We start from the raw sequence: 16,358 nt of genomic DNA on the forward strand, positions 1-16,358 counted from the left end.
AACTTCATTTTCCTGTCCCTGAATTTCCAAGGCCTCATATCTATTCTTCAAGGGCAGTTGGGAGGGTGGAGGGGGTTGGGAGGATTTTTTCTTGCCTTTCCGAGGTTGGACCTCCTTCCATTCCTTCATATCTCTTAAGTCCTCTCCGTCTGGTGACGAGAGGGGATCTGTCACTTTCTCAACCTCTTCCATCTGCCCCTTCCTCAGGGTACGACTCCACCAGTCTATTTCCCTCTCACATTCTCTAATGGTTCTCAGTCTTTCAACCTCCTCTGTCAATTTAACCACCTGCCTGAGGAGATCATTTACTTGCTCACACCACACACATGCAGTGTCACTGGTTCCCTCTGGTACCAGTGCCAGGCTCAGGCATTCACTGCAGCCAGAGACCTGCACGGCTGTGTGCCTGCTTGGGAGCTCCGCCTGAGTCCCCACATTCTTTTTCACTATGGCTTTTGGGCACGTTACGACCATGATCTATCTAGCTACTAGTTTGCCTGTCTTGCTATGAGAAGGCACCTGCTGCTCCCTGCCTGCCCTCGCGCCTGCCCTGCGGTGCTGCTGCCGCTCTCTGCTCTGCGCTGCCGCGTGCCGCTTTCCCTGAGGCTGTGGTTTCCCTGGGGCTGAGGTTTCCCTGTGGTTTCCCTGGGGCTGTGGTTTCCCTGGGGCTGTGGTTTTCCTGTGGTTTCCCTGGGTTTTTCCTGGGGCTGTGGTTTCCCGGGCAGTGCTGTAGGACACTCTATCATCCTGTTGGCAGGACTGGCTGCAGATCATGCAGAGTGAGCCCTGTGTGTGTGGTGCGTGGATTTCCTCTGCATTAGATCTGCGTGTCGGGGGGTTGGGGTCCAGCCAGACAAGGACCTCAAGACCCCTCTGCCACTGCCCCCCCAGCCACAGGGACCGCCCCACAGCCTCCCTGCACCGGCCAAGGGGAAAGATCAAGAGACACGTTTTTCTAGTTGTCGACAGCATGAAAAGCATCTCTTAGAAAGACCAGATGGACAGGCACGCGGTCTGTGGTATTTCCATGTCTGGAATGGATAAAAAAATCTCCAGAGAACCTCCTCTGGGGTCAGGATGGTGCAGCCAGGCTGAGTTCATGCAGCAAAGCCTGTGTCCAGCGGGGTTCTGCTGTGCTCCTGCTGAGGGCAGCACTGCTCCGTGGTTCTGTTTGTGTTCTAGATCGTGGAGCTGACCCTTTACAGATGCCTTACCATTCATAGAGCCAAGGAAGCCATTTTTTTAAAAGTCATGTCTTCTCCCCATGCCCAGCTCTGAGGGTAAGGCAGTACCTAGAGGAGCTTAGACGTCTTCTGCAGAGAGAGATGCTTGAAGAAGGGTGAACATAAAAGGTAACATTAACTGCTGATTCTTGGTAGGGCTTTGTGCCTTTTCATTTTTTTCATGAGTGGTGGGTGCTGAGAGCCCAGGCCACGGTGAGGTGCCTGGGGTGGTGGAGACACCTTCTGTGCCTCCATCACCTCATCACAGCAAGACTCCAGGGACCCATTTTGGAACAAGATTCTAGGAGAGCTCAGCGCCCCAGCCCGCAGCACGTTTCGCCCCTGCACACCATTCCCTGCAGGAGAACTCAGGCCTGTTAGGAGAGACATTGTGCAGAAGGCAGGAAAAGCCTGGAGCAGGCTGCCTGCACCCCTTCCTGCTGGGAATGGCCCAACCACTCTTGTAGCCCAGCACTGACTGCTGTGGGGAGTGGGGGAAATGGGGGGAGTGGCGGGAAATTGGGAATGCGGGGCTGAGCATGAAGTGAAGCTGAGTCATTAAATAAAATCTTCCCCATGGGCTCAATTTTCCACCAAACGGGGTTTTGATTTTTTTTGGAGAGAGAAGCCTTCACCAACCCAGACACTCCAGGTTTCGCTGAGCTCAGTTTATCTGTGGTTTATCTGCTAATTCTAGTCTTTTTGGAGATCTGCTTATAATTGGTAAATGTGATCAGACGAGTTTTATATACACCCCAAAAAATTCATATCTACCTTGATCACAGACTGGTGAAGCTTCTACATTTCTCACCTAAAGCAATAACATTTATTTTAAAATGAAATTCAGGATTATTTTGTATTCTGTAATGATCTGAAGAAATACATTAATAGAAAGCATAAAATACAAAATCTATCAAAGCAGAAACTGAGATGATCAACTATTTCTGGTGTGTGTTGGTACATGGAGTCTCTGGTACATTGATCTTGTCTTGGGACTTAGGGGATCCTTCTAGATTTTTTCAAGGCAGAACAAGGGCCTGGAAGACTTAGAGAAAGGCTGTGAATTGCTTTCCAAAAGTTTTAGCAATGAAAAACAGACCAGAAAAGAGCTCAGTTCTTTGAATGAGCAGCAGCCTGTCCCCCACCTTCCTGGCAAGGAAGACCTGCTCTCCCTACAACAACAAGGCTGCTGCTCAGACACATTTCTTCAAAGCTTGATTCCAGTTTCTGTAAGCTTTGATTTTCAAACCCATGTGACCTCTTAACCCCCACACAGATGCTGTGAACTCTTGGAATTAATTCTACTCTGCTCCCAAAATACAGGGTGGTTTTATTTTCAGCTACCAAGTGGAAAACTACTGTCATAGCAGATGCACAAATTAAACAACTCCAGGATCCACAGCAATCAGCACCTGAAAGATGTCTTTTGGAGATGTGTGTTGCTCTTTTCTTCAACATTTACCCTCTTACAATTGCATAGCTTAAAGAAAAGGCAGAACTGGACTTTCAGGACATGTGACTGTGGAAGTTTTACAAGCACAGGTGATTCGAGTTCTCTGAAGTTGTGTTCTTGTTGTCATTTGTAAACTGATCAGCACTAGAAGGGGGAAAACTTGGTGTTGTTCTAGGTTACAATAAGTGCCCTATTTCTTAAATCAGCTAAGCCATTCCCTCCTATAAACATCCAAAATTAACTGGAAGCTTTAACAGCAAGCTAATGTCAGTCTGGCAGTTACGTACCTGGAGTGAAACCCAATTCAGTGCCACCATTCATGACTAGTAAGTCTCCAGAATATGTTTTAGCAGGGTGAAGATCACCTTCTTCTTCCTTAGCTTAGGAAAGTAGTCAGTAGAAAGTAGTAAGAAAGTAAAAATAACCTGTGCTTGAGAGAAAATCCATGCGTGCTCTGTTTGGCAAGAATGTCTTAAGAAATGAGGAGGTGGGACAATAAATTATAGTTTGTCCATGAATTACGAAACTGGGAGGGGTGGCTCACACACCAGAAGGCTGTGCTGCCATCCAGTGTGACCTGGACAGGTAGGATAGCAGGGCAGGGAGAAACCTAATGAAATTCAGTAAGGGCAAGAGCAGAGTCCTCCATCTGGGGAAGAACTCCAGACCTGGGGGTCCTGGTGGACACTCAGTATGAGTGAACAAAGCACTGCAGCAGCAAAGAAAGCCATGAAGAAGTCATCATCCTGCTTTACTCAACACTTGTCAGGCCACACCTGAAATACTGTGTTCAGTTCTCATCTCAGCTTTACATAATAGATGTGAACAGGCTGGAAAAGGTCCAGAGAAGGGCCACAAAGATGACTCAAGGACTGGGAAGCCTGACATGGGAGGAAAGGCTGAGACAACTGGGCTTGTTCAGCCTGGAGGAAAGAAGGATCAGAGGAGACCTGACTGCCATTTTCCAGTACATAAAGAGTAGCTACCAAAAGATGGAGACTCACCTTTTTACAGGAAGTCACATGAAAAAGACAAGGGGTCATGGGTGCAAGTTATTCCTGGGGAGATCCCAGTTGGACATCGAAAATAAAATTTTTCATGATGGGAACAGTCAGACATTGGAATAATCTCCCCATGGAAGTGGTGGGTTTCCCTGCACTGGACACTTTCAAGATTTGGCTTGATGCTGTGCTGGGCCATTTCATCTAAACCATGTTCCTACCTGGAGAGCTTGGACCAGGTGATCCTTGAGGTCCCTTCCTACCTGGAATTCTGTGAGTATGAAATGTATTGCATGAGCATTTATAGGCTAAAAAAAAAAATAGAAGAGCAAATAGATTAGCTGGATCATCCTTCAAACAAAGTGTCATATTCAGAGAATTTTGCTGGGATAAATGTGAGTGTGAGTGAGGGTGGTTTGTGTTCAACATCATCAGCTTCTTGATTTGCCTTGTTCTGGTAAAAATTCTGAAGGGAAACTCAGAAATTGAAAACTTCAACTCTGCATTTTGTCTTTATCACCTGGCACCACAATCTTGTCCTGGAATTACAACAGAGGGATCCTTAAGGTTGGTCTCCTACACTGACCAAGCCCTGGGTGGTGCTCACTCTAGACAGGGATCCCAGAGCCAGCACGAGTATGAACTGCAGAAGGTTTTTATCAGTCAGCAGGTAAAAACTAACTATGTTTTCAAATGAGAAAGTGAAAACAGCCTCAGCTGGTGGGTGTAGCTATCAGTGGAGATGAGAGGACTTGCAGGCTACTGAGCAACAGTGAAGATGTGCCAGAGGACACCCTGTGCATCTGCTCATCTAGGGTGTAGGCAGACCTCATGGTTTCTTGAGCACTCAGGTGTTTGAAATCAGAAAGTGAAAACAGCCTCAGCTGGTGAAGCTATCAGTGGACATGAGAGGACTTGCAGGCAACAGTGAAGATGTGCCACAGGACACCCTGTGCATCTGCTCATCCAGGGTCTAGGCAGACCTCATGGTTTCTTGAGCACTCAGGCATTTCTTAAAGTGATGTCAGAACAGCTCCACTCCCAGTGCACTGGTCAGCTCTTCTGATTTTAACCTGCTGCAGAGCTGATCTTACTCATAGCATGACACTTGTAAGCTAGACCCTAACGTGATTATATTAAAAATGTTTTATGTTTAAGTCAATTAGATTTATTGATGTTTTCAAGCTTTTCTCTGCGACTAGAAAAGTTCAAGCAAATTTTTTGAAAACAAAACACCTGAAATGCATTGACAGTTTCTCCAGCCTCACAGCTGAAGCTATGAAAACACCTGAGTCTCGTAAGGATTGTAGCCAAACTGCTGGTAACATCATGTTTTGTAGATCCAGTTCCTCCTTGATCCTGCATTGATGGTGCATTTCACAAAATCTGATCAGAAAGGATAAAACCAGCTATTACTGAGCTGCTCCCTGGCAGCCAGCTAGATTCAGCAACCTCCCTCCACTAAATATTCTTGTGTTCTAGGGCTTTTTTTTTTAATGATTTAGTGAGGTGTGTGTAAATATATATATATGTATTTATGGAACTGGATTCCATTCTTGCAAAACTTCTGGCAAAATTCCCACGGGGTTGCAAGGGAACAAGATCAGCCCTTTAATGTTTTAATAGTTTTCTGGCTTCTTATTGGCTAAAGGACAAACCACTGTAAGCAGACTTTTCTGTGAAGTTTAGAGTAAACTTGCTCTGCCTTGAATCAGAAAACACAAATCATAGTTGGAGTCCTGCAAGCTTAGACACTTCAGTAGACTCCCTCACTTCCTTGTAGGAAGATTCATTAAACAGTTGCACTCATATTTTTCTATTTTTTGCCCCCCTCCCCCCCTCATAGGACAGACTCATACAATAGACTGAAACTGCAGCATTTTGGGGACCAGTTTCTTAGGATGAGCATGGTAACACTTTTTGGTCTCTGTTCCAGCGTGGGACTCTGGTCCAGAATATCTCCTGCACCTGCCAGCTCTGTCATGATGTTGTTCCTAGTGAAGCAGGTAAGTTCATTTCATAATTAATAATGAGAAAGTGGATTCTTAGCACAAACAGTTTAACCTTCATGAACAGCATGTTTGTGTAAAAAAAAATAGTTCTGACATAAAAATTTATGTTTATTAGTCCTGAGAAATGCTGACTGAGAAGCTGTATTAGCAAACTATGTTATTTATTGCAGTTTTCATCCATTACTGATCTTTCACACAGTGAATACACTGTGTTTATATCTGGTTATACAATCTCTTTTCATACCAATATTGATCAGCAATGAATTATATTGATTTTTTTTCCAGTTTTCCTACCAGATAGCAATACTATTGTGAGTCATGTTTATATTCTGCACTTTTTCCCTTGTTTTAAAAAAACAACAACAAACAACAAGATTTGCTTTGTTTCTAGCACTTTATTTTAGCCCTTTAGACCCATCCTGGAGGTGAGCCCTGAATCTCACGTTTCTGCTTTGGTGTTGTTGGTTTTAATTCTACACCTCAACTTCTTCAGAAGGCTGGGAAATCTATATCCTGCTTCTGCTTTCATTTCTTGTTGAAATCTACTAAACCATTAATTTCTCTTTTCGTTCTAAATTCTACATTAAAATCTGGCAGTTTCCTTCTTCATCTATATTGTGTTATAAGTTGGAAGAGTTTTAGGTTTTTAATGACAAAAATATCTATGTCAGTGTAATTCACTTCAAGGAAATTTTCACAAATGTTTTCAATCTTGTGTTATTTGTGAATATTAACCTTGATTTAGATTTTTATTTTTTTTTAATTACTATGATGTAGTAAATTTGAATGAATCTGAATAAAAGTCCTATGTAGATTTAGGGTACCTTTCTATGAAATAAATGTGCATGAGAAGAAGTTTTATTGACAGGCTTATTTTAAACTGAATTAATAAGGTATTTCTGTCCACTTCTGCATTTAGCTGGATTGAAGTGGCTCAGCATGTGTGTGTGCTGGTGAGACTGGAATTGTGTTCCCAGCATTTTCATGAAGAACAAATTACCAGGAAACACACAATCTGTACTTATTTTTTTGGTTGGTTTGGTTTTGGTGTTTTGATTTTTATTTTTTTTAAATATAAAATGTCGCTAATTATTTTATATAATTCAAATTTAGAGTTTCTGTCACATCAATGAATATAGAACTGAAACAGCTCTCACATTTGTGAGAGCCCCTGAATCTGTAGGGCAGCTCAACCAAAGCACATCAGTGGTAAAAGAAAATCTCCCAATTCCTTCTGGGAGTTCAAAACTGAACAACAATATAAATCACAGTGAATTACTTTGTTGTAGTGATTCCTGTAACTTCTTTAAATAATAACCAACATTTATTTGTCTTTTATTTAATAAAATTTAAATAAATTACAGTCATACATCACTATATCCACCTTTTCTAGTAATCACATATATAGATATGAAAAAGATTAATCAGAATAAACCAGGATTCTGGTGGAAAAAAGCTCTTATTTCTAATTTATACCTAAACTGAAGGCTTTTTCTGTCCATAATAGTCTGAATGAACACAACCATTTTACTATTAGCTTAGTCTAAGAAATTAAAAGGGTGGAATCCTGATTACCCTGTGGCCAATTATGGAAAAAAAGTAATTTAAACCAGTCTGTTTGCAACCTTGAAGGTTTCTTACTATAATCCACTTCCAAAGCAAGAGCTTCAGTCATTGTCACCTGCTGCACCCAACATGTTTTTAAACAGTGGTGACCTCTTGGTGCAGTTTGTGGGCTCTGAGCAAACCAAATGAATTGAAAGATCCTTTCAGGGAAGTTTGATTGAAGTCCAGTATGTGAGTGGGATTCCAGGCTCACAGGCCTAATCATTTATGTATCAATCAATTATTTTATAAGTTATCCTAATTATATTTCAAATTAAGTTTAGAGATCAGCTGTCAGCTCCTAATATTTTTGTCAGGTGCAGCTTTCATTTTGGATAGAACTTGGCTTGTTTTTTTCCATCAGTCTTAATGGTAGAAAACCAAGCACCTCAGAGATACCAATAGTGACCAAGTATTGGCTGTGTGACTCTGCCTGCAGCTTTGCAGAAGCTGGCAATTAAAAAAGAAAGTGATGTGAAACTGTCATTGATGCTTAAACTGCTCCTCAGTCTTGTCGGGGGAGCTTCTCCATGTCTGTGTGTCCACCTTGATTCCAGGAGTGGAGCCAAACAAGCAGCCAAGTAGCCACTGTGAGGCTTCCCTTTTATTTCCTTGACTATTCAATGCATTTGTTAATTAGCAGCTGAAGTGTTACCCCTTAAATCACTCTTCTCTACAAATGTCATCTCCATGTCTTTGCCTCTTCACTGACCCAAGAGTGTGTGAAGAACCTCCCCTGCCTTTCAGCATTTTGAGCCCTACGTGAGGGAAATGTCGACATGCTTTTTATTTTGGAAACATGCATTCCTTTTTTGTGGCTGCTGTAAATATTCTCTCCTTATCTTGCAAACCCATCAGAGGAAGAATAATTATAGACTTTCTACTCCCTGGAATTTAAAGTAGGGTGTCTGGAAATTAGCTGAGAGACTGATTAGCAGGCACAGCAAAAAAAATGCATGGAAGTGTGGTCTCATGTAACAGCCAGATCATATTCTTCACTGTTCTTGATTGGAAAGTAAATAAATACAGTTTTCTTTATTTTTCCAGCAAACAAAAGTTCAAAGAAAAAGATACAAGTGAAGTTCAGAACCATACATTGCCCTGGTTATCTCAGCCCTTGGCACATCCCCAAGCTCAGGACAGCTACATGTGTGAAAGGCAGTTTCCAAAAAGGGTGTCTAGTCCAGGCAAAAGGAAATTGATTTTCCTGGGAGAGCTGAAAAGCATCATTTGGTAGAAGAATTGTTCATTTTTAGAAAACTGCTGTTTAGTCTGATCTCCACAATTTGGTCATTACAACTGGTGACATTTTCAGTCAGTAGTGCATTTCCCCTTTTTGGGGACTACTAGTTGTTTGACTAGTTGTTTGCGTGTGGCCCCTCAAAGCCCTGGTTTCAGAACACCAGCTGGCACATTAAACAGAGACTGCTTAGGCTGATGTTCTTTTCTCTGGATAAATCATGATCTGGATAATTAATGAGCACTGATACTGAACTGTAAGCAGTGTCCAGCATCACCCTTTCTCTACTGCTCTCATTCTAATTGAGCATTTATTCAACAGCCTCAATCTAACACATCACCAAGCAAATACTCTAAAATGAACAGCCCTCAAAATTATCACCAATCATCAGATTCATAAATTTATCTATCAGAAACAAATACATGAGAAATATTAGCTCACCTTGGCATAAATTGATTGTAAAAGGCCTGCAAAGACTTGAAAATTTGTGAAGATAAGTACCTATTTTCTACATTGGAAGAAAGAAATGCCAGAGTTTTTGGTGCACCCTCACAGGTCCTAGCAAAAATATCTATGTGGACTTTACACAAGTTGCATAGATTTCTAAGGTGATACAGCACCCTGGCAATACATTCCTTGCTTAGGCAAAAACCACAACAGAAGAAATTTCACTAATGGCTTCATGGAGATGAAAGGGTCTGTTTTTACCTCCCTGTTCACCTTCCTCTCCTCTTCAATTTCTTCTAATGGAAGGAAACTTGCCACTAAAAGACCACAGGGTCCTCATTAACTTTCCTTATGTTCAGTATTTTCATTTACAGGTCAGAGGATCTCTGCTGGAAAAAACCACTACTGGATGGAATAAATATAAACAGGAATGCTTGAAAATGCTGCAGGAATCAACTGTAGATACTGGTAAGGAAACAAACAGCAAATAAAACAAGATGTTAAGTAACACTGATGTTTATGCAAATACTCTTATTTGCTTTGCAGAAGTGTGTGTATGTTTAGAAGTTCTAAATGTAGCATAATCAGCTGTACCTAAACATGCAGTCATGAAGTTACTGGCTCTTTATCTTCTGAGACATATTAGGTTTCTGTTGGGGAGCACCCAGCTATCTCTCTTGTTCCCTGCATACTTCTTCCCACACAATTTTCCCAAAGTATTGCTAAGTATTAAGGAAAACAAAGAGGATATAATCTTCTAGCTTTGGATGGGTAAAACCATTAAAGTTAAGAGAGGAGAACTTCAGCTTATCCTAGGAGGAAGACAGAAATAACTAAGAGACTAGTGCAGCCACTAATGCTTTTTATCTGACTGTGACCTGATTGTGCCATGTCCATTCTGCATTATCAAATGTTTTATCTTAACCTTAAGTCCTGTGAGTGATATGATACATGTGAAGCTTAAAACTGGTTTAGTCTGACCTATTAGCAGCTCCCTAACCTTTATTGCCCAAAGACCAAAAGGGAGTCACTGGCAGTGGTCTGAGCTGAGAACCAATGTTGCAAGGGCAGTGAAAGGTGGAATATCTTCAATTTACCAGCAAAAAGTCTGTGGCATATACCAAAACCAGCTGGAATCTGCCTGTTACATTTGGACAACAGAGGCTCAGGATGATTTTGAGCAATCCCTTTATCTCATAATGAAGCAAGTCAAGGCTGCTGCTGTTGAGTGGATCCAGGGAAGAAGGGCAGCAGTCAGTTCTGCACTGAGCATTGCACAGTGAATGCACCAAGTTGCTCTGCTACATCTTGTAAAGACTCTGGAGCAGCTCGCAGGTTTCCTGGAGCATAAAATCCAATGGCTTTTGGGATTGTCCATTGTCTGAACAACTCTTTAGGAAACTTCTGTTTGCTTCTTTCCCCAGGCATACATTGCAATGGAACATTTGATCAGTTTGTTTGCTGGCCTTTCTCACCCCCAGGCAAAGTGTCTGTTCCTTGTCCTTCATATTTGCCGTGGATGGAAAACGGTAACGTGGAAGTGGCAACTTTTTGAATTTGTACAGGGAATTCCACTATTCAAGAGATGGTTCTTGTCCCAGCATCCTTTGAAGTGACTGAGGACCTTCTTGTCTCCCCTCTTTTCACCTCTGTTCTGAATTGAGGCACAAAATTCTCGTCACTATTAAATTGTTTACCCTTTTTCTCCATCCGTGCTTGTTACAGCTCCAAATGAGCTGCCATCAAGCAGTGTTTCCAGGATCATGTGTCCATACTGCCAGGCCTTTGTTGACAGTAAGAGATATGGGGTTCAGCTTCTGAGGTTCAACTTCTGATGTCCCCACTGACCCCAGACATGAAGCTCTCTGCCATAAAACTGGAATAGCCAAACAAAGCAGCAGTCCAAGCAGTCAGTCCTCCAGTAGGACCTACAGCAGGTGGTGTGAACAAACAAGCCTTCCAAGCAGCCTTTAGCTGGGGGTTGAGAACAACATCAAACAAACATTACCAGGGTCCCCATACCAAACGGGGCAAATTCTTGATTATCATAAACTAGGACAATGCAGTAAAACCCAAGAAAGCTTCACTGATTCACACCACCTGCTGATTTGGCTCCAAAACATGTAAATAAAATACCAGGCACAGGTGCTCCAGGGAAAGATCATTCCCTAACCAAACCATATTCTTCCTCCTACACTTTTGGCTGCATAGTCTGGGCAATGTGCTACCCACACTTGATGGAACTTGAGAGCTTAATGAGGAAGATTGAATAAAGTGAGATGTAGGGTTTTCCTTTGTAGTAACTGTATATTTTTTGTAAATACCAGCTAAAACTGGGAATTAATTTCTGCCAGCTGACATTTCTACTTTGTCCTACATAAATATGAGAAATATCTTGGAAAAGACAACAGAAAAGTGTTTTTTATTCCTTTTTTTTTGAGTGGGGTTGGGCTGGTGTTTCTTGCTGCTGGGTAAGGGAGAAATCTTTCAAACATGTATGAAAAATGAAGCCTTTATTTTGACCTTTGAGGCTAAAACTCTGTTTACTTTCAGGAAGTGTAGGAAATGTATACAGAGTCTGCTTGGATGAAGGGACTTGGCAAACCAAGGAAAACTCCACAGACATTTGGCGTGATAGTTCAGAATGTTCTGAGAAAAATCATTTCCAAAAAAATGTAAGTATGTTTTATATTATGCCTTAATACTTTCATCTTCTTAATCCCTTCTTGAGTAACTGATAAAGCATTTCTATTGAATACATGCAAAAGATATTCAGATTTCATTTTGATTACCAAATGGAAAGCTGGTATTTTATTTAGAAGCAGTGGAGGAGGGAAGATTGAGGAGGGGGATTCCTGCTTTAGATGCAAACCAATATTTTCTGTTCAGAGTCTGGTGTTCATATGTGCTGAATTTCTCCTAATAAAATTGAAAAGACTGCAGCCTAACAAGCAAGCAACTTCAATTCAAAGCATCCCATAGTCTGCCCCAAATCTCTGTATTCTGCCAGGGCCAGAAAACTTCCTGAGCCTTTTAGTAATTAATGAGCCATTAACTGGTCCTGTCAAGCTCAAGTGGCAGCCAGTGCAGCAGTTTCAGGTAACAGTAACACATGCAGTTTACCTGGTTTGAGCTTCTTGTAGCCTCTTTTGCTTAAAATTAAATGTCTTAGATAAGCACTGTTACTATTTCTTGGTTTTTACTTCTTAGTATTTTTTTTGGTGAGCACTTCTACTTCAGGAATACTTCAGTGAGTAACATCACTTGATTGAGAACTTAATCACTATCACTTCAAGATTCCCATGTACTACTAAGTTTTTACTAAACTCTGTATATAAACTTTCAAACTTACAGTATATTTATACCAGTTTTATAAATAGGAAGTACTGAGAGTTTTCCATGGCTTGTTGTCCATTCTAGATTGCAAACCTGTGGGTGGGAGACACACAATTAGTCTTGTGTGACAGCAGATGATTTCTAAGAAAGCTTTACCCAGCTTTCCTACCAACACTAAATGTGGTTTTGTACCTGTTTGTTGTATTTAGTGGAAAATCCCAGGATGATGGGAATAACCCACAGCTAGTATCCAAATGCATTGGAGGAATCAGCAGGTTTCATTTGCAGAATTGTTACAGCCAAGGTGATAACTCAAGCTTTTTATGAGGGTGATGCCAGTGTGAATGTTTCCATGAAGCAGGATGAGTCATTTGCTGTGTCAGGGGAATCTGATGCACCCACACTGCTCTTCTTGGGCACTGCCACCCCCTCCAAGAGAGAATCTACCAGCAGGCACAGCTACTAGTTAGTGCTCATTAGCATAAACTGACTAGAGATAACTACTAGCAGGAAGACAGTGCTAAGTGCCTGGCTCTGAGCAGCAAGGCACTTGGCAAGGAAAAAGGCAAAACCACTGAGGAAAAGACAAATTCCAGTAAAATCTTTCAAGGCCAAATAGGGATCATGGAAGCCACATATCCTGTATCTTGACCTCCTCTCTGCAGAGAAGCTTTTCTTGAGCTGGAAAAGCAGTATGAAGAGATGAGAGGTTGATAAAAGCAGCTACGTGGAAAAACTTTGCAAGAAAAAATGCTCAATGAAGGAAAGTGGAAAGATATTGTGAGTTCCCCCCTCCCCCTTCTTGCTTTGGGGTTTGTTAATCAGTCAAAGACTCTGATTTCATAATTTTTATTTATTTTTTCTTTGAACCCTGAGGCAGAAGTCAGTCTGTTTCAATAACTCAGTGGAGCTGACTCTGAACATTGTACAGACACAACTGATCTCTGTCACTGTGTCCCCAGGCTGCACAGATGCATGGACAGGTCGAGTTGACCTCTGCAGTTATTGAACCACTAGGATCCATTTGGTTGGTGTCACTGTGGCAATGATGAGCTGTAAATCAGGCTGCAAATGGAGTTTGTGCAGGAGCAATCTGGAAATGAAGCCTTTGAATTTCAAAAGAAAATAAGGCTGTTTGCAAGTGTCTCTGTCATGCGATGATTTCATGAAGCAGGGCAGGGAACAGGCATCACAAACCTCCCCTGGCTTCTTTCCTGCTCTGCCCACCTGCTTGATGTATAACACATTTTCCTTCTTTGTTCCTAGGAAGAAGAACATAAATTACTTTCCACATTGCAGCTGTTGTACACTATAGGATATTATTTTTCTCTCATCTCACTTGTATTAGCTCTCCTTATCCTTTTTTTACTCAGGTTAGTACAAATGTACATACATTTTAAAAGCATAGAGCCCAGAATGCCCTTTTTTTTTCATGTAATGGAATGTATTGCTTAGCTTCAGATAAAAACCTCTCATTTTCCTAGGAAACCTTATAAAAGCAATTCCTAAGCAAAAAACAATAGGAATACGGCAATATTATTTTATTTCTGCTAAAGAAATATATGACAGAGAATTCATGCATTGTTTTTTTTTCTCCCACAGAAAACTTCACTGCACAAGAAACTATATTCATATGAATTTATTTGCCTCTTTTATCCTGCGTGCCACTGCAGTTCTTATAAAAGACACAGTATATTACAAGATTTACTCCAAAAGACCAAATGATGAAACTGGATGGATATTATACCTCAGTCCTGAGGTAACTTGTTAGTAAATGTGTGCTGCTAGTGACTCTTAACAGTTACCATTTCAGAAATTTACCACATGTTTGAGGTGCTTGTGAGTTGTGCTTTGAATGCTGAAATTTTGCTGATAAAACTTGGGGTAATCAAGAAAAAAAAATCAGGTTGGATAAATTGTAATAGATGAGTTTTTTTATGGAATATGTGTAGAAGTGACAGATTAATCTGTAGTTACATTTAGAAACACCCATTTAAGCAAAACACCCTGCACCTGCAGGCTTTGGGAGGAAATCTGTACATTTATTCAACATTTGTAGCACTGTATTAATTCACTCTTGGTGTGCATGGCACAAAGCAAAGCACACTTACCTGGCTTTGAAAACAATGTTATTGAACCATGTTATTTATGAAAGATAAGAAAAGCTTAAAGGATGTACTAGGAAAACGTGCAGCTTTCCTTACACTTGTTTAGATACCAGAATGAACACACCTCTCATCATTTGCAACCACTGGATACATTGGATATAATTGGATAAATTACACTTCCATGATGTTGCATGACTGCAGTTTGCCCAGGCTAGGAAGGGAAGTGACCTGCAAGATGCTAATGGTGACTATTATTTTATAGCTCACCAGTAAAAATTCTGTTATGCAGATGATGACACAGAACACACAGCCCAGCCTACACTGTCACTGCCTTTTCCTACTTGTCACCTCCTCTCAAACTCTCTGACCATGTAGAAGCCTTTGAAATTGTTGCACTCCAGCCTCCCCAGGCAGCAAGGAGAGCCCTGTGAGATGTGACCAACCAAGTTCTAACACAACCAAGTTCTGCTGGTTTGAAAACGGTCGCTAAAGTAACAAAAGAGGATTTGTCAGAGCTTTTACACATGATTTTATACATCAACAGTGATTTCTGGCCTTTCCTTTCTACAGATTGTAATCATATGCAGGACTGCCCAGTTTTTAATGCATTACTTTGTTGGGGCAAATTATTTTTGGCTGTTAGTGGAAGGGATTTATCTGCACACGTTATTGATAACTGTTGTACTCTCTGAAAGAAGACTCCTGCAGACCTATGTTGTGATAGGATGGGGTAAGTACATAACAATCTCCATGGTTTTTACTCCATGATACTTATTTGAGTTAGTGGTGGATACTTTGTAATGAAGAAAGAAAAATCTGACGGTTTTTTGTTGTTTGTTTGTAATATCTAATCTTAATCTCCCATCTTTTACCTTAAAACCATTCCCCCTTTTCCCATCCCTCCTGCCCTTGTCCAAAGTCCCTCCCCAGCTTTCCTGGAGCCCCTTCAGGCACTGGAAGCTGCTCTAAGGTCTCCCTGGAGCCTTCTCCTCCAGGCTGAACAGCCCTAATTCTCAGAGTTGTTCACAGAATCATTCTGGTTGGAAAAGATCTGTAAGATTTTCTAGTCCAGCCATTAACTTAACTCTACCAGGTCCTATGCTGAATAGGGGGGGGATCCAGGAAAGGTAAGCCAGGAAAACAAGCCTTAGTCAGTTCTTTTAACTAGACAGAATTCCATGCCTCCACTGAAACTCCCTAAGGTCCAACAAAAAAACAGTAATGATAACAGCTGCTGCCTTAAGCAGCCTGTGAGGTTTCAAGTACCAATTGTTCTGAATTCTCAGGCCAGGAATCTAGGTTTGGACAGACCAGCAGTGCATGTGTGTGGTGTATATATGTATATACCAGTATGAAAATGCAAGATTCAGCTGTGCAATTGAATTTCATTTTGTATTTGAACTACAAATGGGGAAAGTCAGGATCATGTTGATTTTAGTACAGTTCTAAATGGAAGACTGAAAAGCAGCATGTGCCTTGGCACGTGTCACTGTGTCACAGCCTGCTGTGACATATCTGTGTTTTGTATGAACTGTTCTGCAAGCTTGACTGTAATTGACTCCTTTTCTTTCCAGTTGTTCCTATTCTGTTTGTGGGCCCTTGGGGAATAAGCAGATCAAAACTGGAGAACACAGGGTAGGTTACTAAACAAAATGTGCCTTGAAATACTGGCTTTGTGTTTGCTTAGTTTTTCTGGAAGCCCTTTACAGTAATTTACACAAGTATTAACTACTACATGATATTAAAATTAAACAGCACCTATTAATACTTGTTACATTTCACAGGTGCATTTCAGTACTTTTACATTAAACTACTTCTAATGATGTTTCAGGTGCTGGGGAACAAATGAACACATGGGGATCTGGTGGATCATCCGAGGACCAATGTTGTTCTCCATTGTGGTAAGAATTATTTCATCAGTTCCTAATATCCT

At 41.2% G+C, this 16,358-nt stretch overlaps 1 protein-coding gene across 1 annotated transcript in view; it reads left to right on the forward strand.

Moving 5' to 3' along the window:
* The first annotated feature begins 5,578 nt into the window (after positions 1-5,578).
* GLP2R (glucagon-like peptide 2 receptor) overlaps positions 5,579-16,358 on the forward strand; it is a 17,464-nt gene continuing 6,684 nt past the window's right edge. Inside the window, exons 1-9 of the mRNA XM_010008227.1 lie at positions 5,579-5,683; positions 9,356-9,449; positions 10,406-10,510; positions 11,535-11,656; positions 13,584-13,690; positions 13,920-14,076; positions 14,996-15,155; positions 16,000-16,060; positions 16,257-16,326. Coding sequence (XP_010006529.1) covers positions 5,579-5,683; positions 9,356-9,449; positions 10,406-10,510; positions 11,535-11,656; positions 13,584-13,690; positions 13,920-14,076; positions 14,996-15,155; positions 16,000-16,060; positions 16,257-16,326 — 981 coding nt within the window. The remainder of the gene's footprint in view (positions 5,684-9,355; positions 9,450-10,405; positions 10,511-11,534; positions 11,657-13,583; positions 13,691-13,919; positions 14,077-14,995; positions 15,156-15,999; positions 16,061-16,256; positions 16,327-16,358) is intronic.

The sequence above is a fragment of the Chaetura pelagica genome, unplaced genomic scaffold, assembly GCF_000747805.2.
Source record: "Chaetura pelagica isolate M959 unplaced genomic scaffold, ChaPel_1.0 scaffold471, whole genome shotgun sequence".
Lineage (NCBI taxonomy): Eukaryota > Metazoa > Chordata > Aves > Apodiformes > Apodidae > Chaetura > Chaetura pelagica.